This window comes from Ornithodoros turicata, unplaced genomic scaffold (assembly GCF_037126465.1).
Source record: "Ornithodoros turicata isolate Travis unplaced genomic scaffold, ASM3712646v1 Chromosome15, whole genome shotgun sequence".
In the NCBI taxonomy this organism is placed as follows: domain Eukaryota; kingdom Metazoa; phylum Arthropoda; class Arachnida; order Ixodida; family Argasidae; genus Ornithodoros; species Ornithodoros turicata.
The window spans coordinates 1,573,895-1,600,898 of NW_026999318.1; the positions used below are offsets into that span (position 1 = coordinate 1,573,895).

General features: G+C 45.3%; 1 protein-coding gene and 1 pseudogene across 1 annotated transcript in view; one reads left to right on the forward strand and one right to left on the reverse strand.

Annotated features, from left to right (window-relative positions):
* The window catches only part of LOC135372475 (phospholipid scramblase 2-like), a 36,893-nt gene extending 24,848 nt beyond the window's left edge, over positions 1-12,045 (reverse strand). The window contains exons 1-3 of the mRNA XM_064606082.1: positions 11,925-12,045; positions 4,796-5,008; positions 3,233-3,310 (exon numbers count right to left, since the gene is read on the reverse strand). Coding sequence (XP_064462152.1) covers positions 3,233-3,310; positions 4,796-4,976 — 259 coding nt within the window. The 5' untranslated portion in view covers positions 4,977-5,008; positions 11,925-12,045. The remainder of the gene's footprint in view (positions 1-3,232; positions 3,311-4,795; positions 5,009-11,924) is intronic.
* LOC135372426 (uncharacterized) lies at positions 484-3,052 on the forward strand (annotated as a pseudogene).
* Positions 12,046-27,004: the final 14,959 nt, after the last annotated feature.

Sequence of the window (27,004 nt, forward strand, 5' to 3'; positions counted from 1 at the left end):
TTGAAACCGATTATCTCCCCACAGTGAACATGACAGTCTCACGCAGGTGGGTCCATAGCGATGTTTTCCACTCAAAGATGGTGGACTTAGGGGATGGGCATGCGCATACCCGTTGTCGGAAAGGGTCCATTGTGACAGTAGAACCACATGGCATGATCACTTTCATTATTCAGGCAGGCCCACAATACCACCATCAAACCCTACAGCAGAAAGCTATCTGGCCACACATGCTTTAGTTTTTATGTTGGGTGGTGTCACTTCCCGTTGGAAGCAAACAGTCGAATACGACCTGTGCTGTCAACATTGTTCCTGTTTTTATACCAGTATTGCTAGGTTTATCATGCTAATATGTATATGTGCTTATATCTCCCATTTCTGTAATTTTCAGCCGATTCATTTGATGCTTCAGTCGTTAAAGTAATCTTTGATATCGTTAAGAGGAGTGAATTGCTTGGAATATCTGTGGATGCTGTAGTTAGCGACATGGGACGTGGGAACCAAGCTCTTTGGAGGCTCTGCGGAATTACAGCAACGAAGTACGGAAAGCCGAATGTTTCGTGCCCTCATCCATGTGACAGCGGCCGAAAGTTGTATTTCCTTGCAGATACACCACACCTTCTGAAAACCCTGAGAGGTCATCTTGTCCGTAAGCAGCCTTTGTTGTTGGATGGCAAGACCGTGAAGGAGCATAACCTGCCTACAGATGAGGTAGTAGTTCTTGTTCATTTTGTGATTTCAGTTACCGAGTTCCAATGTTTTCTCTTTCCTAGGTGTCTATCAAGTATGTGGAAGAGTTCTGTAGGTTTGATGAGACACACAGCTTGAAGCTTGCTCCCCGTTTGAAAATGAAGCACTTGAGCCCAAGCCACTATTCCAAAATGAACGTTGGACCAGCTTGTGCAATATTCAGCCATGCTGTGGCTGCTGCCATAAGATACCTTGTCGAACAGAACAAAATGGACATCAAAGCTATAACGACGGCGTGGTTCATCGAAGGTGTTCCACTGGTTTTCCTTGATGACCTCGAGAACCCCAACTATGGCACTGAGTGACCTATCTCCAACAAAGGCAGAAGGAGCCAAGGTGTTTCCTCAGGAGTTCCGCGAGCTCTTCACAAGCCTACTAATTCAAAACCAAGGCAGTGCGACGGCATACTGGAAACCTGTCCAGTGTGGAGTGGTCATTGCAACTACAACAGCACTTGAACTAAGGAATTACTACATTGGACATAAAGGGTTTAAGCATGGCATGTTAAGTAGGTTTTCGCAGGATGTACTGAAGAGCTTGCTAGTGTTGTACGGTATAAGTCGCCTGTTCCGCGTGCCAGGGAGTTTAAAGGGAAGGTCTCGTACACCTTTGCCCGTTTATAAAGTGTACCATTCGATTCTCCGTTGCTGAAAATGAAACACTGCAAATTTGCTGGACCAGAATCGTCGGTTATTAAATCAACGAATTAAGTTGATAAGAACGGCATAGCATATCGGGATCTGTGCTGGCAAGAACAATATCCGGTACATCTCGTTGCGGTGGAAAGGGCGGAAAGTAGACGTGATTGGATGCAGAAATCGTCTGCTCGCGCGCGGTTTTACACTTGCGAGCTGCGAGAGCAGACTACGTAGTTTCTGAATCATTCTTGCTCCGTTTTTTCAACCTAGCAAGCATGCATCCTACGAGGCTGATGACTGCGAGCAGTTGACAGATTACCCGTAAACCCACAAACGCATGTGTGATGTTAACTACGCCAGACGAACTGGAACTCTGCGATGAGGAGCAGGAGAGCGTTCTCTACCTCTCTGGATACGTGGTGCGAGACGTTAAGAGGAAACATGCATTGTGTGACATTTGCTCCTCCTGCTTGGAAGACGACAGCACATCTACTCCAAAAAGCAAACTGACTTCACTGAAATCTTACACAAAAGAAAACCTTCTCTGCCTTCCTTCAGAGAGTGCATGTGAACTATTTGAAGTGTGTGAGCGCTACTTCAGAGAGCATGAAGATGCACTCATCCGTGACAAGATAGAGCTTGTCCATTTAGCCGAGACAATTGAGGCATGTGAAGAATCATATAATATTTTCCCAAAGTGCCATAATGTTGCCAGAGAACTGATGAACGAATTTTTACTGTGCAGCTTGAGGTTTGCACTACGGCAGGTGAGTGCACGTCTCATTGAAAAACGGAAATCAACACCAAAGTGTGGATCAAAATCTGTTGGGATGAGGGTACTAGCGCAGAAGATCAAATAAATGGACACTCCAAGAGGTGTGCTCCCAATACCAACTTCTGAAAGCACTCTCATGATGTTCGCATATGACTATGCAAAAATTAAGTTCTCCAAGGAACAAGAAAAATTATCTGGACGGCATACCACCTCTGAATGAATCTTTCCGCGGAGGTTCAAGTTAACCTTATTAGTTTGTGTGTTCTCCATCTAGAACGCAGAAACTCAAGATCATCCTGCTTGTATTTCTATCAACACTGCTGACTGTCAGAAATACTCAGGGATTGCAAATAATCAGATGTCTTGAAGAATAAATGTCTCCGCTTGAAATATCGGTGACCCCGATACCCTTACTCTGCCTCATGTGGTTACTTTTAATCCGCAGACCGATCACTGTGCCGTCACTTATGATGATAGCGGTGTCGCGAAGTGAGCCTCAATTATCGACCTCGGATTGTTAAATTTGGCATTTTCAGACTGTTGTGCCGCAAAATGTTTTGCGTTCGAAACACGCACTAAAACTCAATTAAAACAGCCGTTTGTTTGAAACTCCGATTATTCTGTACCCACTTCCGTAGCGCCGCTCTGCGTAGGAGGTGAAAAATGGCGCCGTAGCAGACGACACGAGCGGTTTGCGGTACTCTCCCAGGCCAGTATACAGTGAAGTCTAGAAATAACGGTAACGCTGCGCCATCTCTTAGGCGAGAGCAGAAGCTTGGGAAGTGCCTGCTTCCGCGTCCTTCTATTGGCTCGCATCCACGAGACGGAGCCTCCCTCGCTCTTGGTCAGCAAACGCAAAGATAGTCCCGCGCTTTCTGTGAGACAGCTATGAGCACTGGGATTTTGTCACGGGCTTGTTCCGCGCGGGCCCGCAGGTCCCGACCCCTGTTATGGGCAATATGATAACCAGGATCGGCGTGGGCTCGCTGTACTCCTGCGTATTGCCTCTGCAAGCCCAAGTTATGCCGACCTTTCGCGCCTCTACCATGTGGTGATGTCTGAGAAGACTTACCTTCGGCTAGATAGTATACGTTCTGACCCTGGTTGTTACAAGCGATGTATTTGTTTCTCGTCTCGAAGTGGAGAAGAGCTGCAAGGCACAAAGTAATATTAACGTGTTTCCCATAAAATTTCAATGCGCGTTTTCAAGCACTTGACGGACTTTTAGTTGTATCAATGCAATATGCGGAAACTATGCTCGGCTCGCTGAGACCATGACACCCAAGCCGTCGCGGCACGTCACATCAAGATATCACCTGAGTGAGAAAGAGTGGATCGTTGTCAAAACAAGCGCAGATTGGTTTTGCCCCCGTACTTCTGGGTTTTAGCGTTTCGTGAGGTGAGATGAGGGTACTCTATGCCTGGACACGAAGTTTTCCTTCGCTCAGTGACATCCATAATCGGCAACAACCATCAAAACAACTCATGTGATCGACGGCTGCCAACCCACGAGGCTTTCTTTTGCTAACGACGTGTCGCGACACTTGGCTTTGTGACGTAGATTATTTGCAAACATCCAGTCGTCTATAACAGAACCTGAGTGGGAAAAATGCCCAAGTCCACAGCTGTGACGGCCGTGGTACGGTGCAACATGTTTTTCCCGACTGAGAGGGAGGGACGTGTAGAGCCCTGTCGGTCATAGAAGATGGAAACACCGCGGTGTTTCCATCACGGCCGCAACGGCCGCTGGTGAGCAAACATACGCCGCGGGTGAGCATGGCATAGTACAAGACCACGCACTCATGCTTTCGGGTCCGGTGGTTTCCACCTCACATGGCCAAACGGTGCCGCTGTCTTCTGTTCTCGTAACGTAGAAGTAGCCATAATGCGGACTGCCTGGCTGTAGAACTCAGGTTGATGGTCTTCTTGTACTTTGCTGTAACCAGTAGGATGTCCAGTAGGAAGGAAGGTCTGACAGTAACCGTGTTCCACATTAAGATCTGAGGATTGTGGTGCAACAGAATCCTCCACGGGCTGAAGAGGGTGGACATCATCATCAGGCGGAACAATCATCAGGCGGGGGGGGTGGGGGTTCAGCCACAGAAATGACAAGCTGATAACGTCAGCGAAAGGTCACAAAAAGTATTACGACGACGAAAAATATTAGTGATTGTGACGTACCGGTAGCAACATGTCTTACTCTTTTCTTTTACTATGTTGTTTGTAATTGTAATTTGCTCCGGGCCTCAGATGTTGCCCGACGCCGATGAACGTCCAGAGGAATTACCTGAGCTTCGTTCCCGGACCTGAAACTTTCGGACATTAACAGTCCCTGACACTGACCTTAGCCTCGAGCTTTCTTCTGAAGGCTATGTCTTGAGACGTCACCGCACCAGATTCAACAAAATATGTTTCAAGCTGAACACTTCATTCGATACACAATACACTGTGCTTGTGTATCTACCTAGTTCTCTGGCGCCCTGTCTTCCGCGAAGGGTTACTCAGCGCCCATGGAACGTGAGCGGGAGTGCCCTCTAGTGCATGTCGTCAACAAAAACAAAAATCGTAGTGCTAGCTTGCATATGATGTTGAAAGGTAAACAGTGAACCCATAATAATCGAGTAACAAAACATACCTTCAGCCAGTTCTACGCGTTGTTTGATGACCAGCTGGTTCAGGTGTGACAAGTACTCCAAGCCCGGTGTACAAACACTACCCGGCGGCAGGATCGGTTTCGGCATTGACACTGGTGGAGGCGGAGGCTGTCTTTGGGGAATCGGTGCCTGTTGTCCCGGTTGCTGTTGCATATTTATCATCTTCTAGCTCCTTGTCACCTTCTGTTCGAAACCTGAGAAAATATTGACAAGGCCTAAAGCTGGTGTCCGGACGTAGTACGCCTGTCAGACGGAATAATTTAGTGTCACTTTCAACGAGTGACACTTTCACTTAGTGTCATGTGTGCTGTCATGTCATGCTGTCAGTGTCATGTGTGCTGTCACGCGACATATTTTAGTGACACTCGGCAGAAGGTGCACTAACGATTTAGTGGGTTCCCCAAACTCAGTTCACTTCTCTTCAGTTATCTGTACAGTTATCTGTTAAGTATGTGTGGGAACAGTGGGGACAGCAGTGGAGCTTATTAGGGTTTTCAAACCTGTTCATTGTAGATGCCATTGTTTTCCTTGTCCATCCTGAAATAAATGTTCTGGCATTTGTGAGTAAGCAGCCGTGGCGTCAACTTCGTGTCTTCCCTGTGTTGTTTGTTGCTGCATTCAACAATATGTCACTTCTCTTCGGCTGACCGAGAGTGGCCTATACGCGGCAGGCTTTGTGGTACAGGTAAAAATATCGAGAAAAAGCGAGCCCCCCCCACCTGAATATTTTTATACCAGTATTTTCAACAGCGTGTTCATTTTATTTTAGTACAGTGTGGCATTGTGCCGCAAAACTTTGTCATTACTCTGGTTAACAGCCTGTGAGAACTTGGCGGTATCGGCGATCCGGTGGCGGCCATTTTTGTTGTGGCATATGTTTGAGACCCGTTTGTTTAATGCTGGAAGAAGGTTTGCAGGAGATGTTTCTAAACGAAAGAAAAACGTTCCCACGCGCACGCCTAAAGAATTTGCCGCCGTTTATTCTTATCTATCGTAATTGCCATCATCAGCTCTCCGTCCCAATGTATTTCCTATGGAACAGTTTTTATGCTTTTTCTCGGTAACCACCGCGCAGATTTTGACGCGGATGGTTTCGTCATAAAGAGGAAGACGAGATGAGGATAATGTTACTAGATTTCTCAGACATGCCGCATGTATTTTACGGCGAAGTCACTAATGTGAAAAAATACACAATTTTTCTCCTGCCTCTTTGAACAGGTTTTTATTAAACTTCTATAGCCATTTCGAAAAAAAAAACTTTCCATTTACTTTCTCTCGAAATATTTCAGGAGTCGATAGACACCAAATTTATATGTCTACCACTTTTAGTTTTTATTAAAAAAAAGCATGAAATGTGAGTACGCGTAAACACCCACCGAAACCAAGCGAAACAAGTCTGAAACACGTCATTCTGTGTTGCCATCTGGTGACGCGAAAGCAAAACCGCGCGGACGGTATCCTTCCGCGGATTAAGCTTGCGCGTGCGCACCGTACTGCCTGGTTCCTCTCTCCTCTTTACTTTCATGGACCGCTGACTTAGGGCATGGCCTGGGAGACCAGAACAAAAGCTTACTTAGCTGCTCATAAAGGAATTACAGTCTGAGACAACATTGTCGTGTCAGAGCGTGTTCAGCGTGTCAGAGCGTGTGTTCAGAGTCGTGTTCGAGCTGTCTCATAAGGCTAACGAGAATCTCTCGTATTTCCGGTTAGTGCAAGCCGGGCTTTACAGTTATTCTTTACAGTAACTTTCAACAGGACTGTGCTGTAATGTTCGTAATGCTGAAAAAAATGCTATAAATTCTACCGTCGCCTCCCATAATAATGATTCGACGTTTCCTTTTCGTTTCGCTAAGAGTGCACGCCTCAGAGTTTTCGGGAGGATCTCGATATTCCCGGTTGCGAAACCCACGGTAAAAAAAAAAAAAGGTCCCTGGTTCTGTGAACGGAAAAAATGGTCCCGCAAGTACTTGCGCTGCCAAAAGTACAGGGGCGTAGTTTCAGATAGCCGATGGAGCACATAACAGCCGACCAACGCGTTTTTGTGCCCAGATAAAACAGTTGGTAGAAGGAGGTTACCCTGTGTGTTTGCTGTCCGGCATAGCCGAGAGCCTGCTACGGAAAGTAAAAGGGACCGAAAAGCATATCAGAGAGCGACCTAATGGAAGACCTGTGAATATCCCGTACTTGCATACCATATCGCACAACCTTAAACATGTAGCAAGTAGGTATAGCGTTCCGGTCGTCCTTTCTGCACCTGTTAAGCTTAGGTCTTTGTGCAGAAAAATCAATAACCCCTCTAAGGCTGGTTGTACAATCAAACATAGACAGAACTTGGTCCCATGTATGCAGCATGTTGTATACAAAATTCCCCTCACATGCGGGAGAGCGTACGTTGGCCAAAGTGGCCGTTGTGTTAATACTCGGCTTCTAGAACACAGATGCAAGGTTGATGCCTCCACCCCTTCTGGGCACCTTGCGGTGCACTGTCGCACTTGCAAATGTAAACCACTGTTCGAAGCTACAACCATTTGTGCTCGCTTCAAAGAAAAGGATGTTCGAGAGATTGTGGAGGCCTCCCTAATCTCCTCACTGGGAGATAAGTGTGTTAGTCAAACTTCTTTGTCCCTCTTACCAGTCGAGATTGACTATCTTGCAGGAGACTAACTTTTGTTGGAACATGTTTATCCTCACCTTTATCACTATCTGTGTCCTACTTTCTTGCGCCTTTTAACTGACGTATTGTCAATAAATCCTTTAGTTGAGAGTCTGCAGTTCCGCTGTTGTGTGTTTCTACCGTTGTGTCTCCGTCCTCTCTTTGGCTGCAAGATTTTACTCATGGCTATGTACCAACTACCCCAAATTTCTACCTTGGTGAAGGGTGCAGAACCTGGGACTCACCAGGCCGTACGCGGACAACGTTGACGACTTCGCCATCAAAGTCAGGTAGCTTGCTGCGTTGGCATTTCTACCCGTGGACGATGTTCGGGAAACCTATTCAAGCTTGAGAACACAATTTACTGCGGACGCATCAGCACTACTGGAGTGGTGAGAGACGAACTACATCCTGGGCAGACCCGTACAGCGCAGTACTGCTGATGGACGGACGGTTGTAATCAGTACCACACCGACGTTTCCGCCTTCCCTGTGGAACGTCTCCGATCTCGTCGACGCTGGACAACTCGGATAATCAACGGGGTCGAGGCTTGGCATCGCCGGTAGAATGCGCTGGTGGGTACGCAACACGTCAGCGTGTTCACCATGATCCAATCCATGGTACAAGAACAGGAGAGGACCGAGACATGCATAGAGCGGCTTATTCGTGGAGATGCACCCCGCCTTCCGCGAAAAGAACAGCGCCTCAGCGAAGATCGCCTTCGAAGAATTTTGGACGATAGAGAAGACAGGGATGTACAACAATTTCTGCGAGCTGTTGCTCATAACTTTTCCTTGTAGTAATAATGCGACTATAAAGTGCTCAATAAATGCTTGGTTGTATGTTTGACCGTGAATCATTATCATCTTACATTTTACCTTTTTATGTACGGCTATAAGCGGGTACACATCGAAATATATATGTTCAAGACAGACACAGAGAATACGTAAGTCCAGGTCGATTGTAGACAGCAAACTAGAGCGCAGAGTTCCAAGCAGGTGAGACCGGGACAGAGTTCATGTCGAAGGGAAGAAATCACCCGGAAAGGAGGGACGAGCTGCGGGGTCATGCACACAGCTGTGGGTAATGTGATGCCGATATGAGCAGTTAATGTGTTGGCTATAATATAGTGCTAACGGGGTATAAAAATGCCCCCCTCCTCTCAAAGACGAAAGGAAACGCGAGAAGAACGCTCTGACATGCCGTTGCATCGTATTTCGACCATTTGATTCTTCGGCCTTTTGAGCCTTCGGCTTTCTGACTGTTCTACCTTCTGATTTTTCGGCCTTTTGAATTTTCGGCCTTTGAACTCAGCCTTTTTATAGTGACCCTTCAGTGACTCCCTTCTCTCAAAGGTTAGCCTGCGCTACGGCGGCTTGCCATTCCCGGCTAAACAAAAATTAAAAAAAAGAAGAAACAAATCAAAATAAGAGAACAAAAACGTAACAAACACAAAAGGAAAATAAACACGAAATTGATCACGGTTCACCCAGAAGGCCACAGACTCGCAGGAACTGAACAAGTGCCTTTGTCACTTCACTATGTTGTGTAGGGTCTAGCAACGTCGCTGTTGTTTCAACGCTGTTTGAACGCAATGTTGAAACAGTGAGCAAGCGGATTACACACAGATAAATGTTCCTTAGGATAACGGCATTTAGAGCTGCAGCTTTCTTTGTTCTTCTCTTTCTTTCTTTTATTGATCGATTTGTTTTTACCTTTATTATTTTCTTCTTTTTTTTTTCATTAACGCTCCACGAGAACCAATAAGAAAAGTCGATAAAGCGACCGCTGCACAATTATTTCCGCCCACGCAATGGGCAACTGTCTTTTCTGGAACCCAAATTCACGTCCGCGAAACAAGGAAAACCAACGACAATGCTCGATTGCTTTGTACGATGATATGCCGTGGTTAAAAGTCCGACATCACTATTTATCACACAAACTCGACAAATTTTGATGTGTGTCCAAGTCATTTTAGCGAACGAAATCCACATTTTTGTAGGCTTAGGCTTAGCGAGGCGGACGCGAGGGAACAGCACGTTAGTTAGTAAAAGTTCGGTGTTTGCATTCTCATGTTCAGGTTAGTCTAAGTGGGCTTTGGCAGTTTCCGCGCACAAATAGCCAGGTAACATTTATTTAAAGTAGTTTATTTTTTCAGCGGGGACGTCGATCACTTTATTTTGAGATACGCCTAATTTTTCGATACCGGTTCCCTGGATTTTCCATCTTTCGACACTCCTTGCCGGTTGCGCGTTGGATGACCCCAAACCTCTACCTGTCTGTCATTGAACCGCGAACAAAGGGAGGTCTTCTAACGAAGATAAGGAAAAGCTCCGGGTCACTGGGGATTCTCCGCTGAACTAGTGACTCTACGCTGAACGAAAGGTCTGGCGTAATGTGAAGTACCCTGTGAAAACCAAGGAGTGTCTAAAAATATAGTATTGAAGTTTCCGGGTAATAATCAACGCATTATGTGACGGAATTTGTGCTCCGAGACGACCTCGCGCGTCAAGTTGCTTTCGTTTTATCGTGTTCATTCATACATAAAGACGGAGTTCAAGGTCTTTTAGGAGCTTCCTTCTCCTTTATTTTTCTTTTTTGAATAGCTATTGCTAAATGCAATGCATTTATTTAGGCTGATAGAGTGTAAGTATTGAGCCTATCAAAAGGCCGAGAATCATAACCCCGAACTATCAGAATGCCGAAAGCCAAAAGACCGAAAAATCTTAACGCCGAACTGTCAGAAGGTCGAAAATAAGAAGGCTGAAAATGGAAAGGCCAAAGAGACACAGGGTGAGCACTCCAGTGAATGACCACTGTATGGGATGGTGTAGATTACGAAAAAGTTGTGGCTATTTTATTAGAAATCAAGTAACTGGAATGCATAGCATTTTATGCTCGCGAATAGACTAGCCAGCGAAGATGAAAAACGATAATCTACAACATGTTTACTACGAAAAGAAAGTGTGTTGTGGGTAAAGTGCGGATAATTGTGCACTAAAAGCTTTGATAGCATATGAAGTTACCTTTCCTTGGCCATTTTCTGATTTCTTAATTGGCAATCGCCTTGTGCTCAGACTCACTGCTGGCAACATTCGTTTATAGTACTATGTGTGTGTGTACTGCCCATATTGCCATCCGTACTATCCGATCACACTTGTACGTCGGCATACTGTAAGTATGCACTAGTAAAACAATACGAAGAGCAACTAAACATTCCATAATCAGTCAGCACAGATGCGAGTGACTCGTGGAAACAATAATTGTAGCATAAATATATAACAAAATAAAAATAAAATATTCATATAGCAATAGGAGACAAGCAAAAAGACGTGAACATCTCGAATCGAACTGCGGACCTTTCGTGTCAAATTCCGACACTTTACCTCTCGACAAACAGCGCAGAGGGTGCGAGCCGCCTTAAACTCGCGACGCCAACCATGCACAATGGGGATTATTTCAGATTCGGAGGCGAACGGCGTGATAAGGACGGCGACCGTGGCGCCATCTAGAATCGGGAAAATCGTGAATCGGAGTTGCTCCCCGACTGGTATGGCACGCTGTGAATGTGACATTGACTTGGTTGGACTTCACTTCACGAAAATGACACTAAAGTAGCCTGTGTGATAGATGTATTAACCACGCCTAAAAAAATATTGCATGCTTTATGATACTCGGAGTCACCCGACAAAACATTGCAATTAATTTTTCAACCCATCATCTAGAATTGTGTTTTATAACAGTTGCGTCACTGCGAGTAGATTCCGGTTTCCGGTTTCTCTAGCGATCAGAGCACCTGTTCCGGAACTCACCAATTACATTCTATCATATCTCAAAACGGTCCGCAATCATCTTTATCTAGGTCTCGCAGGCCCGTGACTTTATGAAGGGCAAGGGGAGCTCATGTTGACGTCATGCTCAGATCAGAACCGGATGTGAATATGGCGTTCGTTTTTTTTTTTTTTTTCTTCATCTGGAAAAGTATGATAACGGTGCTCTGCTGGATGAATTTGTGGCAGGCGTAATCTACACGCAGCTCACAGTCAAATACAACCACTCCAATCTCAAAATTAGTCGACGGCTGCAGACTGTTCCCTTCAAGGATAGTCGACACCCAGAACCGAAGCTAAGCAAATACATACGCATGCTTTCGTGTCACTCACACCCAGACGTGATCGTGTGACAAAGTTCGTGCAGTGCTAACATTGCAAACGAACACAGATTTCTTTCTGGCTGCGCAACAGAAGGCAATGTGAAGGCTACAAATAGAACGGCAAACAGGAACGTATCGGATTTGTTCATTCCAAGCCATGTCACACGATGCATTTCTGCACAACGTAGCTTGAGAAATGCGGTACGCGACGTTACTTGCACGAGGGTTCACATGTTTGACGTTACACATTCTAAACACATTCAGAAAACTACCAACCTAGTCCGAATCATACAAGCGCACTTACTTTGGGAAAGGTGAAATTCACGAATCAGGAAATGTAGACTAGCTGTAAATTAATGCCGGCTTTAGATGTTCCTCCACACGCGGGTCTTCTTCTTCCACACCCGTTCTGGTCTTCTGGAAGATTAGCCTGGCAGGCCAACTTCGTCCGTTTGTTCGTGCTTCCTTCCTGCACTAGCTGTAAATCAGGAGTAGATTTACACGTAAGTCCGCGCACACATTTACGAAATACGTATATTTGATATGAAAGAGTAACCAAGCGATGAATTAGCGTCGTCTCATAATGACACAAAATGGGCCAATCAGTTATTTCCCTTATTTGGGTACTTCAGTTCGTACCCTTTGTTTTGTACATTTTCCTTTGCCTTTTTTGTTTGTTTGTTTGTTTTCCTTTCGGTTTGTATATATTTGCAATGGCTATGCACGTACTTCCAAAATGCAAACAAGTTACAGGAGAACTGCCTGAAATGTAACTCTGATACATTACACTTACCAATGGAATGAACTGAATTATTCCTCGACTACTCAAGTGACTCAAATATAAAGTGGCCGCACGTAAAAACAGCTTTACCTCATTTATTTACAACAGCTTTCCGCGTCCCCACTCGTCAGTTTGCTCATTATCAGTGCATGTTTACTTACTTCCCATGCGTTTGCGCTCGACCTAGCCGGCGACAGCATCGACATGCGCATCACGACCCCAGGATAGTGGCGTCATCACAGAGACGGCCGCCGTTAATACATTCCGGGATGGGCTAGAGGTGTGCCCTCCCCCCTCCCCCTCTGCCGCAGTCTCCCGCAGTTGTGTGATCAGTGGTGAAACGCAAACATTGCGCACAAAAATGGAAGACCAGCAACCACGAAGTGCATTCACAAACCATTGTTGTCAGGAAAACACTTTCTGGAATGTTCCAGAAATGAATAAAGTAACGCATAGCCGTACCTTCAAAGAATTGTATTTATTAAACATACATTTTGGCAACATTTTTATAAGTGTCGCGAGAACGAGGCAGCGTTTGACCTGTGCTGTCAATGCGCCATTAAACTCCGAATCATCATCATCATCATCATCATCATCGAGGCAGCGTTTTCGAAAAGTGAAGTATTTTGATTGAACAATAAAATATACTTGTGGTGTGAAACGTAATAACGTTAATAATGGTATCTAAATGCGCACTCCGTACGCTGAGCTAGGTGTTATTAAATGCTTTCAAAATGACTCGAAAAATGGCGTATGTTTGACGGGGCGCGGATAGTTTCGGTTTCGCTGTGTCGACTCGTTTACCCTCCAAAATGGTAGTGTTAATTCCCACAAAAAATACCCTCATGTTTTTGAGCATATCCCCACTGAAGAAGGCTCCAGTAGTTAACGCAAAATCCCTGTAAAAATGGAGAAAGCACGGGGAGAAATCGGGCTGTTAGGCTTAGCCCAGGTGTCTAACAATGTCTTCACGGGAAACATATTGCGGCTTCCTGTGACAATAAGTCGGAAAAGTTACAGTCAGAGGTGGGGAGTAATGCATTACCGTTGACGCCTTACTTTTGAATAATGAGTAATGGTAATGAATTACATTTTGCCAGCAAGTAATGAGTAATGGTAATGCATTACATTTCGACTAAGTAATGAAGGGTAGTGTTACTCATTACTTTCGTCAAATGTTCATTGTGCCACATCAGGTTGGGAACATCTAGGTTTTTTCAGACTCCGGGAGAAATCGAAACTATCGCAGTAACTGTGCATATGAGCCCGGAATATGCGTTAGAAATCAGAAACAAAGTCGGTTTGGCGGTCGGAGACGTATTAGTTTCATGAAAAGCCGAAAATTGTATACCGAAACCGAAACTCCAGACGGCTTCCTCTCCACCCTCCCGTACCCTGTGTGACGTCACCGGTAGTCAACCGCGAGCCGCAGGCTGCCGTGTGCATCTGTTTCGGGTACGCGCGCCTTATAGATTCTCGGTGGAACATTGATAACGAATCATCTGCTTCCTTCATTTCTTCATCTGAGTGTGACTACAGTTCAGACGAAGAAATTCATTTCAACGACAAAACGTATGCAAAGACGACGAGGAATCGCCGTTCGTGACTGATCCCATGCCAAGCCAACGAGGCCGCAGCGAGGAAAGCGAAAGCAATTGTGATCTAGAGTCACTAAATAAGCTTACTTAGTGACTCTATTGTGATCGTGTGGATGCTAGTCTGTGGTGAGTAACAGCTTGTATATTTCTGCCATATCAGTACCGTTTGACATTTCCTTTGTTGCGGGCGACGTTAATAAAACTGAAACTATAGTGGGGTGTAGTTCCGTATCGGGACCACTGGTTTTTAAATATTATCGCGAGCGTTTATTAGCTAAATGTTGCAAGTAAGTGAAAGAGCGTCACATTCCGAATCGAACAATATAAGAATTATAAAATTCCGTGCACTAGAACAGTTTTTACATTTAGTTCGTAGTGCGCTCTATTGAGCACTTCGTTGACACTTCGGCGGCCTTGCTAAGCCTAACGGATATGGAGGACGCCATCTTGTGAAAGGGCGAGAAGTGTGACGACACTGGGCCATCTGTAGGATAAAATATGAGATCGTCTGCTACCCAGTGGAGGAGTGTCACTGTAGCAGTGTGAATAGAAACATTGAAAGTGGTCGAGAGTATAAGACATATTCAGTCAATATTTGAAAAAAAAAAAAAAAGCAAAAGGGACATTGGGAAAAGGAGACTATATATCAGGTTTTAATGTTCAAACAGCAGTAAATTTCAAAAAATAAGGGGGAAATAGAAACAAGAAGAGAAAGTCTCATTTTTGACTTGGCTGAGGAGCAAAGTGAAGTTCTGGGAGAAGTGTCCAAGGCCAGATAGGACAGTGTCTTGTGTGAATGCGAGAGTGATATGTAAGAAAATCTTCTATAGAACGTGCAGACAGACAAAAGTTAGGTCAGGAAAGCCTTTTACGTATTTCACACGTTGGCAAGTGAATTGGTTCATGTAGAATATGCATCCGTCGAGACTGACCTAGGTTAGGTCAGGTTGGGTTTTCACGTATTTCACACATTGGTGAGTGAGTTGGTCCGTGTAGAATATGCATCCGCCGAGACTGACCTAGGTTAGGTCAGTTTGGGTTTTTACGTATTTCACACGTTGGTGAGTGAGTTGGTCCGTGTAGAATATGCATCCGTCGAGACTGACCTAGGTTAGGTCAGGTTGGGTTTTTACGTATTTCACACGTTGGTGAGTGAGTTGGTCCGTGTAGAATATGCATCCGTCGAGACTGACCTAGGTTAGATCAGGTTGGATTTTTACGTATTTCACACGTTGGTGAGTGAGTTGGTCCGTGTAGAATATGCATCCGTCGAGACTGACCTAGGTTAGGTCAGGTTGGGTTTTTACGTATTTCACACGTTGGTGAGTGAGTTGGTCCGTGTAGAATATGCATCCGTCGAGACTGACCTAGGTTAGGTCAGGTTGGGCTTTTACGTATTTCACACGTTGGTGAGTGAGTTGGTCCGTGTAGAATATGCATCCGTCGAGACTGACCTAGGTTAGGTCAGGTTGGGTTTTTACGTATTTCACACGTTGGTGAGTGAGTTGGTCCGTGTAGAATATGCATCCGTCGAGACTGATCTAGGTTAGGTCTGGAGAGCCTTTTACATATTTCATATGTCAGAGGATCAGTCATTTCATCAGTAGATGATGTGTCGGTAAATGTTTGCCTAGGGGCTTCGTCAAGGTTTGCGAAGAGGTAACGTCAATGTTCGGCTAGGAGCTTCGTCAGTGTTTGGCTACTGCCTTCGTCAGTGATTGAAACTGTGCAGAAGGAAAAAATTGTGAGTGTGGAAGTTTATGGTAAGGAATAGATGCAAGGTTTCATACTCACATAAATCTGGTGAAAACAAAGCATTGTCCCTTGTGCTGGTATCGGAAAAGGAAGTGAGCAGATTCTCAAGGTATTGTTTTTAGTCCAAACCTGGATATGTGTGCCTAATGTCTTCTAAAATTTTGTCGAATGTGTCCTGATGGTGGCGCCTGCAATCTCGGCGCCAGAGGAACTCTACTAGATGGCGGCCCATGTTGTCAGTTTTGACTCCCCTCCTTGCCAATTCTTGTCTGAGGGGCCTCCACTGAGATTCAATTTGGTTTGTGTTGGCCCCTGTGTCCGGATCAACGTAATTTAAGCTATGGTTAACCGTTAAATGTTCGAATCCGTTTCGATCGAGCCCCATGTAGCCTTTCCAGCAATCAGTGATGATCACGGTTTTGTCTTCTACGTTGTTTTTGATTTGCGATAGTAGTGTTATCGCATCGCGCTTATTATCCCTGCAAACTTCCAATCGTAGCTCATCTGTGTGGATATCAATCATTCCAATCACCCATGTCCCTTCTACAGCCCTCCCCTTATTATATTTTTGCCTCCCAATTTTGCACTCATCTACTTCTACGACATGGCCATCCCCCCCAATTTTGCCCATGTCCGAATACTTGGATTTTAGACTTATCTCGCACACCTCCCTGCAGTAATTATACAAATCAGCCACAGTTTCTCTTGATGTCTGCTTCTCAAACGAAGTCTCGATGATAGCTGTGTCGTAGGGGTAGTCTCTACTGAACGCGTAAGTTAATCCGATCACCTGTCTTGCTGACAGACGAGTGCCCTCAAGCCAGGTGTTCGCTGTCGCTGATTGTTGGAAAGACCCATTTTCCCCGTGATTTTTGCGACACCTGAATCTGCCGATTTCATTTTCCGTTACCTGTATCGTGAGGACGGCACCGCAAAAGGGGCATTTCCTCGTCCTCGGGACAATTCCGTGCTCGTGGAGCCAGTGTAGAGAGCTCTCCTTGCTTTGCATCAAAACACCTAACTTCATGAGGTTCGTCATAGTGCGAAAGTAGAGAAGCGCCTTTCTGTCGTCTGCGTTCTTTCGCGTGTGCGCTCTATTGTTGCGTGTCATGTGACATTGTGCTCTCTGCACTAAAGAGGGCGGTGTCGCGCTTCCGGTTTGGGAGTTCCGGTTCTTCTGCCTCCTCGTCAAACATGGCGGACCGTCTTGAGCAAATTGGCGATAAAAATTAATTTTCATATGTTTCACGGGACAATATACTGTGATTTTGGGCGTATTTTGCTCCTTATTTTTTGTTCTTTCAGGTTAAAGCATTTGTTTTTTTGTTTTTTTTTGTTTAAAAAAGCCAGTGGTCCCGATACGGAACTACATCTTCCGGTGTAGTTCCGTATCGGGACCACTGGTTTTTAAATATTATCGCGAGCGTTTATTAGCTAAATGTTGCAAGTAGGTGAAAGAGCGTCACATTCCGAATCGAACAATATAAGAATTATAAAATTCCGTGCACTAGAACAGTTTTTACATTTAGTTCGTAGTGCGCTCTATTGAGCACTTCGTTGACACTTCGGCGGCCTTGCTAAGCCTAACGGATATGGAGGACGCCATCTTGTGAAAGGGCGAGAAGTGTGACGACACTGGGCCATCTGTAGGATAAAATATGAGATCGTCTGCTACCCAGTGGAGGAGTGTCACTGTAGCAGTGTGAATAGAAACATTGAAAGTGGTCGAGAGTATAAGACATATTCAGTCAATATTTGAAAAAAAAAAAAAAAAGCAAAAGGGACATTGGGAAAAGGAGACTATATATCAGGTTTTAATGTTCAAACAGCAGTAAATTTCAAAAAATAAGGGGGAAATAGAAACAAGAAGAGAAAGTCTCATTTTTGACTTGGCTGAGGAGCAAAGTGAAGTTCTGGGAGAAGTGTCCAAGGCCAGATAGCACAGTGTCTTGTGTGAATGCGAGAGTGATATGTAAGAAAATCTTCTATAGAACGTGCAGACAGACAAAAGTTAGGTCAGGAAAGCCTTTTACGTATTTCACACGTTGGCAAGTGAATTGGTTCATGTAGAATATGCATCCGTCGAGACTGACCTAGGTTAGGTCAGGTTGGGTTTTCACGTATTTCACACATTGGTGAGTGAGTTGGTCCGTGTAGAATATGCATCCGTCGAGACTGACCTAGGTTAGGTCAGGTTGGGCTTTTACGTATTTCACACGTTGGTGAGTGAGATGGTCCGTGTAGAATATGCATCCGTCGAGACTGACCTAGGTTAGGTCAGGTTGGGTTTTTACGTATTTCACACGTTGGTGAGTGAGTTGGTCCGTGTAGAATATGCATCCGTCGAGACTGATCTAGGTTAGGTCTGGAGAGCCTTTTACATATTTCATATGTCAGAGGATCAGTCATTTCATCAGTAGATGATGTGTCGGTAAATGTTTGCCTAGGGGCTTCGTCAAGGTTTGCGAAGAGGTAACGTCAATGTTCGGCTAGGAGCTTCGTCAGTGTTTGGCTACTGCCTTCGTCAGTGATTGAAACTGTGCAGAAGGAAAAAATTGTGAGTGTGGAAGTTTATGGTAAGGAATAGATGCAAGGTTTCATACTCACATAAATCTGGTGAAAACAAAGCATTGTCCCTTGTGCTGGTATCGGAAAAGGAAGTGAGCAGATTCTCAAGGTATTGTTTTTAGTCCAAACCTGGATATGTGTGCCTAATGTCTTCTAAAATTTTGTCGAATGTGTCCTGATGGTGGCGCCTGCAATCTCGGCGTCAGAGGAACTCTACTAGATGGCGGCCCATGTTGTCAGTTTTGACTCCCCTCCTTGCCAATTCTTGTCTGAGGGGCCTCCACTGAGATTCAATTTGGTTTGTGTTGGCCCCTGTGTCCGGATCAACGTAATTTAAGCTATGGTTAACCGTTAAATGTTCGAATCCGTTTCGATCGAGCCCCATGTAGCCTTTCCAGCAATCAGTGATGATCACGGTTTTGTCTTCTACGTTGTTTTTGATTTGCGATAGTAGTGTTGTCGCATCGCGCTTATTATCCCTGCAAACTTCCAATCGTAGCTCATCTGTGTGGATATCAATCATTCCAATCACCCATGTCCCTTCTACAGCCCTCCCCTTATTATATTTTTGCCTCCCAATTTTGCACTCATCTACTTCTACGACATGGCCATCCCCCCCAATTTTGCCCATGTCCGAATACTTGGATTTTAGACTTATCTCGCACACCTCCCTGTAGTAATTATACCAATCAGCCACAGTTTCTCTTGATGTCTGCTTCTCAAACGAAGTCTCGATGATAGCTGTGTCGTAGGGGTAGTCTCTACTGAACGCGTAAGTTAATCCGATCACCTGTCTTGCTGACAGACGAGTGCCCTCAAGCCAGGTGTTCGCTGTCGCTGATTGTTGGAAAGACCCATTTTCCCCGTGATTTTTGCGACACCTGAATCTGCCGATTTCATTTTCCGTTACCTGTATCGTGAGGACGGCACCGCAAAAGGGGCATTTCCTCGTCCTCGGGACAATTCCGTGCTCGTGGAGCCAGTGTAGAGAGCTCTCCTTGCTTTCTATCAAAACACCTAACTTCATGAGGTTCGTCATAGTGCGAAAGTAGAGAAGCGCCTTTCTGTCGTCTGCGTTCTTTCGCGTGTGCGCTCTATTGTTGCGTGTCATGTGACATTGTGCTCTCTGCACTAAAGAGGGCGGTGTCGCGCTTCCGGTTTGGGAGTTCCGGTTCTTCTGCCTCCTCGTCAAACATGGCGGACCGTCTTGAGCAAATTGGCGATAAAAATTAATTTTCATATGTTTCACGGGACAATATACTGTGATTTTGGGCGTATTTTGCTCCTTATTTTTTGTTCTTTCAGGTAAAAGCATTTGTTTTTTTTTTGTTTTTGTTTTGTTTAAAAAAGCCAGTGGTCCCGATACGGAACTACATCCCTATAGTGTAGTGTGAGGGTTCGTGAATTCGTACAAATATTGCACGATACTTGGTACGGCTGCACGCTGCAATCCTAGCTCATTACCAGTGCAGTCTTTCAGCCGAGACACACACACATTAACAAGCGCACAGTGGCATGCTGACTGCACGTGGGGCGTGCTTCCGCCAAGATTTTGAATTCGGTGTATTTTGGAAGTCCATTGCATAACCAGCCAGCGGCACCGTTTGGGCGATTATGTGAGTTGATGCTCTGCAGCATACATGATTACTTAGCAAGTAGTGCTTAGCAGTATGATGTACATTTTAAAAGTTTACTTCAAGAATATTTTGCAAGCTACAAAGACGTATATATGTGACGGGGGAGACAACAGACGATAGAGTCACTCGGAGAATACGTGTTTTTTCTGTCGCACAAAACAAGCAACTACACTTCCCATATCTGTTCTTGGTGTCCCGGAGCTTCAGTTTGTGACCCTGTTCCCCTTCGGGGTTAGACGGGGTGCAGGAGGGGCCACCCAGTCGGCAATACATCTGGAAGGGAGCCTCGGGCGTTACGCATGTAGTTATTTATTTGGCAGTGCTCACAAACTTGCTTGGAGAAATGGGACACACGGTAACATACTATCAATTTGCTGGGCAAAACTCTTGTTAAAAACATTCACACAAACAATTGTAGTACATATGTTACACATGTTATTACCTAGGATTGTATAGCTATTATATTTTGTAAAAAGCTTTACAACACAACCAATAAGTCACTCAGTAAGCGTATGCACTGTGTGTTTGCATGCACTGCATTTTTAGGTGCTCATGTGGCCGCTGCCGTCCAATGGAAGACGATGAGCACCTGTGCTGCCAAGAAACAGATGAGGTTTCAGCCGTGTGTGATGAAGAAGTGACTGAATGCATCAGAGCACGCATCATCAGAGCATCTGCACAGAAAGCAGCTCGAAATGCGCTCACGAGTGCTGAGGGCGGACTGCCCTATCAATGTGGAGAGATGTGGAGACGACGATAGCAGCAATGGCTATATGCATCGGTATGTAGGGTTTGCAGTTATGTAGCATGATGCATGGGAACTATGAGAGAATAATGTAGAGAAGTACCAATATGTATAGTTTTTTTTTGTTTTGTTTTTTGTCCATGCAGTGTCTTTCGGTTTACAGCATACAGGGAATTTGTGTACTGCATTTGGGGTGTCCCCGGTAAGGGCAACAGACGCCGAATTCCAGGCTGTGCCCTCAGGCGGATACGAGAAGCCTTCCCCTCAACTGCATACACCCACTTTGCTTGGGTATAGAGGTATGCATCACATCAGTGTATCACGTTGAGGTTTAGGCTGTGCATCTGCATTTGTCTATGCAAATGTCGTCCCATGTGGAGCAAAGTTTTGCAACATTTCTTAACGTTATTATAATATTGCCGAAAGTGGGCCAACGTTACTATTCATTTCACGTTATTCTCGCAGTTTGACAGCTCCATATTTCTCTAGTGTTACTAGGGAACAGTGTTTCAATATTCCTCAGTCACCTTCGAGCAACACTACCCATGCGTACCCTATAGTAGCGCAATATTTTGCAAGACCGTTGTGTAACTGTTAGCGCAAATATTGTGCGAACTTGGACAATGTCCCATTGAATATATAATTTATTCCAGTAACGATGCTGGAGAACATCTCCGTAACATTGGGACAGTGGTGTCCCTGCCACATCCCTTCAATGTTAATAACATAAGGAGGCATCATTTGTGTTACGTTGCTGCAACATTGAGAATGCATCACAACCATATTCCGTCAATGCAAATAAAATATGGAAACAATGCTTGCGTTATGTCTCTCCAACGTAGAGACAGTGTTACCCCTATATTTCTCCAACACAAATACAATGTGGACGCAACATATGTGTTGTATTTCTGCAACATCGAAACGGTATTACGGCTACCTTAGTTCAATGCAAATGCAATATGAAGGCAATATTTGTCTTCTGCTTCTGCAACATAGAGACAGCGTTACACCAAATATGATGTGGAGGCAGCATCTGCTGTTGTATTTCTGCAACATTTGGACAGTGTTACAGCAATGCCTCTTGGAACAAAAATACAACATTTCGGGAAACATATTCATACTGTGTTTTGAGAGGGGGTCGTGTGCATTCCTCTCAGTTAATATATCCTATGTAGTACAAGCCTGACTTAAAAACATGGTACCTAGCTGACAGGAAGGGATGTCAGGAATATTGTTTGGTATGCTTGACTCATTGTAGATACATGGGTTAATTGCAAGGATGCATCATTGTCACTGCTACAAATATTTTACACCTCGCTACACTTAAAATTATCCAAACAGTGTGTTTAAGTATATGCTTCATCTGGTGATATACTCAATCGGTCCCCTAAGTGGAGTCTACCCCCATAGGTCGCTCTCCTGCTTGATGGCAATACAGATCTCCAAAGTCTGGCTTCCCACGCATTGAAAAATGTGTACACATGGTGCATGAATGTTGTTGCAGCGGAGTTCAAACATTAGCACCACATCTTGCTACCAATCCAACACAACATAAGCACAATAAACAAACGCTCTTGACCTTCGCATCGCCGAGTCTGATCGTAATATAGCCAACCCAGAAACTCTAGTACAAACAACTAAATATCCATAGTAGCACAAATTGTTGACATTAGTGTACACATTGTGGACAATGCTGTTTTGTATGTGAGCTGACTGCTGCATTATTTTGTTGTCCTGTGCCGAAGTTCTTTTCTAGATGCAGCACTTCCTAAACGTCTACAGTATCTGAACTATTAAACTACTTCTGTACAATAAACCTGTTTTTCAGGCCCCTGTCACAGGTGTGCCATGAGCTTAAGTCTGCGTGCTTTTGTATGCAACACGTGCTGCGTAGATGGGAAGCACTGCAAAACCACTCTCTTTTTATTGTGCCTCTTACTGCAATGTATCTGATCAGCTTACTTCAACTTAAAATTTATTCTCCTGTGCACCAAGCAGACATACACACTGTCATGCCAAAACAACATGAAGTCTCAAAGTACACTACGAAGTATGTATAAAATATCACAGGAATTATTAAAGCACTGCAGGCCACGTCCCCTCAGGCCAGGACAACATGAAGTCTCATAAAGTACACTACGAAGTACGTATAAAATATCACAGGAATTATTAAACCACGTCCCTTCAAGCCAGAACAACATGAGGTTTCATAAAGTGCACTAAGAAGTATGTATAAAATATCACAGGAATTATTAAAGCATTGTAGGCCATGTCCTTCCAGGCCAGGACAACATGAAGTCTCAAACTACACCACGAAGTATGTATACACCGGAATTATTAAGGCACTGCAGGGCACATCCCTCAAGCAGGAACAACACGAAGTCTCATAAAGAACACTACAAAGTATGTTTAAAATATCACAGGAATTTCCCACTGCACAAACCACTGGCTACTTGTGCTGTTGGTGTCGTGGCCATTCGCCTCAACTATCACAGTCTAATAGATTATGTAATAGTGCAAAAATTAAGATAAATTATAAAAACATTAAAATAAAGCACTGCACGCCACAATCTCTCCAATGCTGTTACCTGCCATTACATGTTCACCAGCCTTGGCAGCACATGAGAAAAATAGTGCAGTAGTAGAGTAGTAGTAGAGTAGTAGAGTATTAGAGTAGTATTAGAGTAGTATTAGTAGAGTAGAGTAGTGCAGTAGTAGTATAATAGAGTAGTAGGTGCAGACCTACCTGAGTGATCGTATGCAATTTGTAGATATTTCTGGTAGTTTTTCTGAGCGTCTACTTGTCTCATCAGGGGTTCCACAGGGCAGTGTTATAGGCCCATTATTATTTTTAATTTATATAAATGATATTGTTGATGTGGTTGAACCAGGTATCCAAATTAGATTATTTGCCGATGATTGTTTATTATATTGTTCTGTTCATTCTATGGATGACCAGGCTTTGCTCGATCGTAGTTTGAAGGCAGTATCCCTGTGGTGTGATGAATGGGGTATGATGCTGAATTATAATAAGAGTGTTTTGTTACGTGTAACCAACAAAAGGCAACCCATTCCATTCAACTACACTATTGGTAACACCACAGTTGCTCAGGTCTCTGAATATAAATACTTAGGCGTCACTTTTACGTCAGATTTAAAATGGTCCAAACATATATCTTTAACATGGTCTGCAGCTATGCGAAAGCTCGGATATTTGAAGCGAAAATTACGACAGGCTCCGTCTGAAGTGAAGATGTTATCTTTTAGCTCCTTAATTAGATCAAAACTTGAATACGCTAGCATTGTGTGGGATCCGCACACGAAATCCGATATTGCAAAATTGGAAATGGTTCAACGTAAAGCAGTGCGATTTATTTTCGGGAAGTACTTAAGGCGGGACTCTCCTTCCATCCTTATGTCGAACGCAAATATTCCAACCTTACTGAAAAGGAGAAAAATTGCTCGTTTAAAATTTTTGTTTCAGATATTTAAGGGCAATATCAGATTAGACTCAGGATCGTTTCTTCTTCCCTTGCAAGCGCGTTCCTCACGTCATCATCATCCTTACTCCTTTAAGCCGTTATTTGCTCGTACGAATATTTTTAAAAACTCGTTTTTTGTGAAAACGATACCTGAATGGAACTCGTTGTCTTTTGATGTTGCCAACTGTACAATTAACCAATTTGAGGACGCTGTTTCCGTGTTGTGTGATTAACAATGATAGTTTTGTATATTCTTGTTATTCCCCTCCTGCTTGGGCAGTGCCCGCAGTATCATGAAATAAATAAATAAATAAATAAATAAATAAAATAGACTTCTTTTAGCTTTACTAGTAGCACGGTCCATTGATACTCTCTCTGGTCACGAAACTCCTCCGGAGAACAATAGGTCAGGTTTGCCTAGGGAGAACCGCCGCCGCGCGGAGGCGCGCGCGTCGCTACTTGGGGAGAAAACGCCAGCTGATACGCGTAAATGACTCTTCTTTTGCCTGCGTTTTGACCAGTGTAGACGCTTCTTCCTGAAATCCACGTGCATCCTTGGACTGTGAATAGATTTTGGCTAATCGATGCATGTCGCAGATGTGTTGTATCCCAGCGTGTTGCTCGGGATATGACAATTCTGGTGAAAAAGTATCGTTTTTCGCGTTGTCGACTAATGCCATCAAGCAAGACAAGTGGAAGTGTTCGATACCTCAGAAAGAGGACTCGCGTTTCAGCTTTGAGTCAAAGTGGACACGTGTGTGCGAGAAGCACTTTGACGCATCCGACATTGTCAGAGAGGACGGACTCCTCGTGACACGCGAAGCTCTGAATGACACCACAAGCAAAGAGAAAGTCACCATGCCTCGCGACAGGTCAAAGCTGCGTCCTGAGGCCGTGCCACGAATTTTTGACGGGTGTCCGCAATACTTGAGCACCCCAAAGCCTAAAAGTCGCGCAACGACGAAGCTGCCAACAGCGAACCGTCCTCGAAAAGAAAACGGATGAGTAGTGGTGGTAGAAGCTCGGCGCCTCTCATCGACGTTGGAACAGGAGAACTCTGCGTTCAAGACAGACAGCTAGGCGCATCAGAGTAGAATGTGCGTTACTATTCATAGAAGCTCTTTGAAACTTGTCTGTTGTAACATATGACTGTAGTGCAGCCAACAAGAGGCCATAATAACACGCATTCATTAATTTATCTTTTCTAGGCTGCAGTAAAACTTGCAACAATTCCTGTCGGACTGATTCACATGTCTGCATAAAAGCAGAGCTTGATCGAATAAAGCGGAAGCTATGGGACACACAATAGAAGCAGTACACCCTGCTGAGAAAGTTGGCACAGGTCCGTGCAACCTTCAAGGTGTCACAGGTGCCTCACATATATGCCATATGTCCGGGCCCTAGCGTTGGATGCGGTTCGCACTAAATCCAGAAACCAGCTCAAGAGCTTAATTTTTTTTAGATGTCGGCTGCACTTCTTTTCCCACACACAGAAAAAGAAAAACAAGAAGCTTAACCTGGCTACACCCAGATCACGCCCTGCTGCAGGTGGCAGGGAAAATTCACCACTGTCGGTGAACAGTGCAAATAAGTCTGGCCACCCAAGGCCGGAAGGCATTTGGTCATTTCATGAGTTGCCCTGGAACATTGTTTTTGCCGATTATCATAATTGATTATGTAAAGCCCAGTCACTCACGGCCATTGATGTTCTGTGATATAAAGTCCTTGTAGAGCGAGAAATGAGGCGACCAGGTTCTACTGAGGTTGATGGGTTTAATGACGGTTAATGGCGATGAACCGAAAACGAAAGCTCGGGTCACGCGCAGTGCTGCGCGTAACCGATGGCGGTGCTGGTGATGATTATGACGCTGCTGCTACAAGGCTCCCCCCCGTGGCGGATGACAAAGCTGGCGAGGAGGGCCGAGGTTGGCGGAAAGGTCGGGCGCCGAGGCCAATGAGTGCAGGAGCCGGACCCGAGGCGGGGGGCGGCTCGTAGTGTGCGAGCTGCGGCGCCCGATGCACTCGACGTGGAGGGGGAGGAATGCTGGAGACAGGAGCTGAGCACGGACGTAGGGAGGGCGGGTCGGGCGATACCAGAGGTGCAGACTCCAGGAATGCGGGCTTAAGCCTGTCGATGGCCACAGTGTCAGGTCCCCGTGGAAGATCGAGGCGGAAAAACTTCCCGGCTCGCGAGATGACCTTGTAGGGGCCGTCATAGGGAGGCTGCAAGCTTGAGCGCACAGAGTCCCGGCGGACGAAAACGTGGGTGGCTTGATTAAGGTCGGGGCTCACGAACACGCGTGTTGCGGGAGCGGAGCGGGTAGGCGAGGGCTTGAGGTCCCGGAAGAGCTGGCGGAGACGGTCGATGTAGGAGGAAGGGTCGTGCACGAGCGGGGCCGATGGGCTGAAGAATGCTCCGGGAAGGCGGAGCGGGCAGCCGTAGACCATGTGGGCCGCGCTGCAGTCATCCTGGCGGATCGCGGCGCGAAGGCCAAGCAGGACGAAGGGTAGACGCTCGGGCCAGGTTGTGTCGCCGTGGTCAGTGGCGCGGAGGGACGCCTTGAGCTGCCGATGAAGGCGCTCGACTAGGCCGTTGGCAGCCGGATGGTAGGCCGTGGTTCGGATGTGATGGGTTCCGAGGGCGCTGCACAGGTGACGGAAGAGGGACGATTCAAACTGGCGTCCTCTGTCCGTGGTTACAGTGGACGGGACGCCGAATCAGGAAACCCAGGAGAAGAGGAATGCGTGGGCCACCGTCTCTGCCGTGATGTCAGGGATCGGCGTTACCTCCGGCCAGCGGGTAAAGCGGTCGATGCAC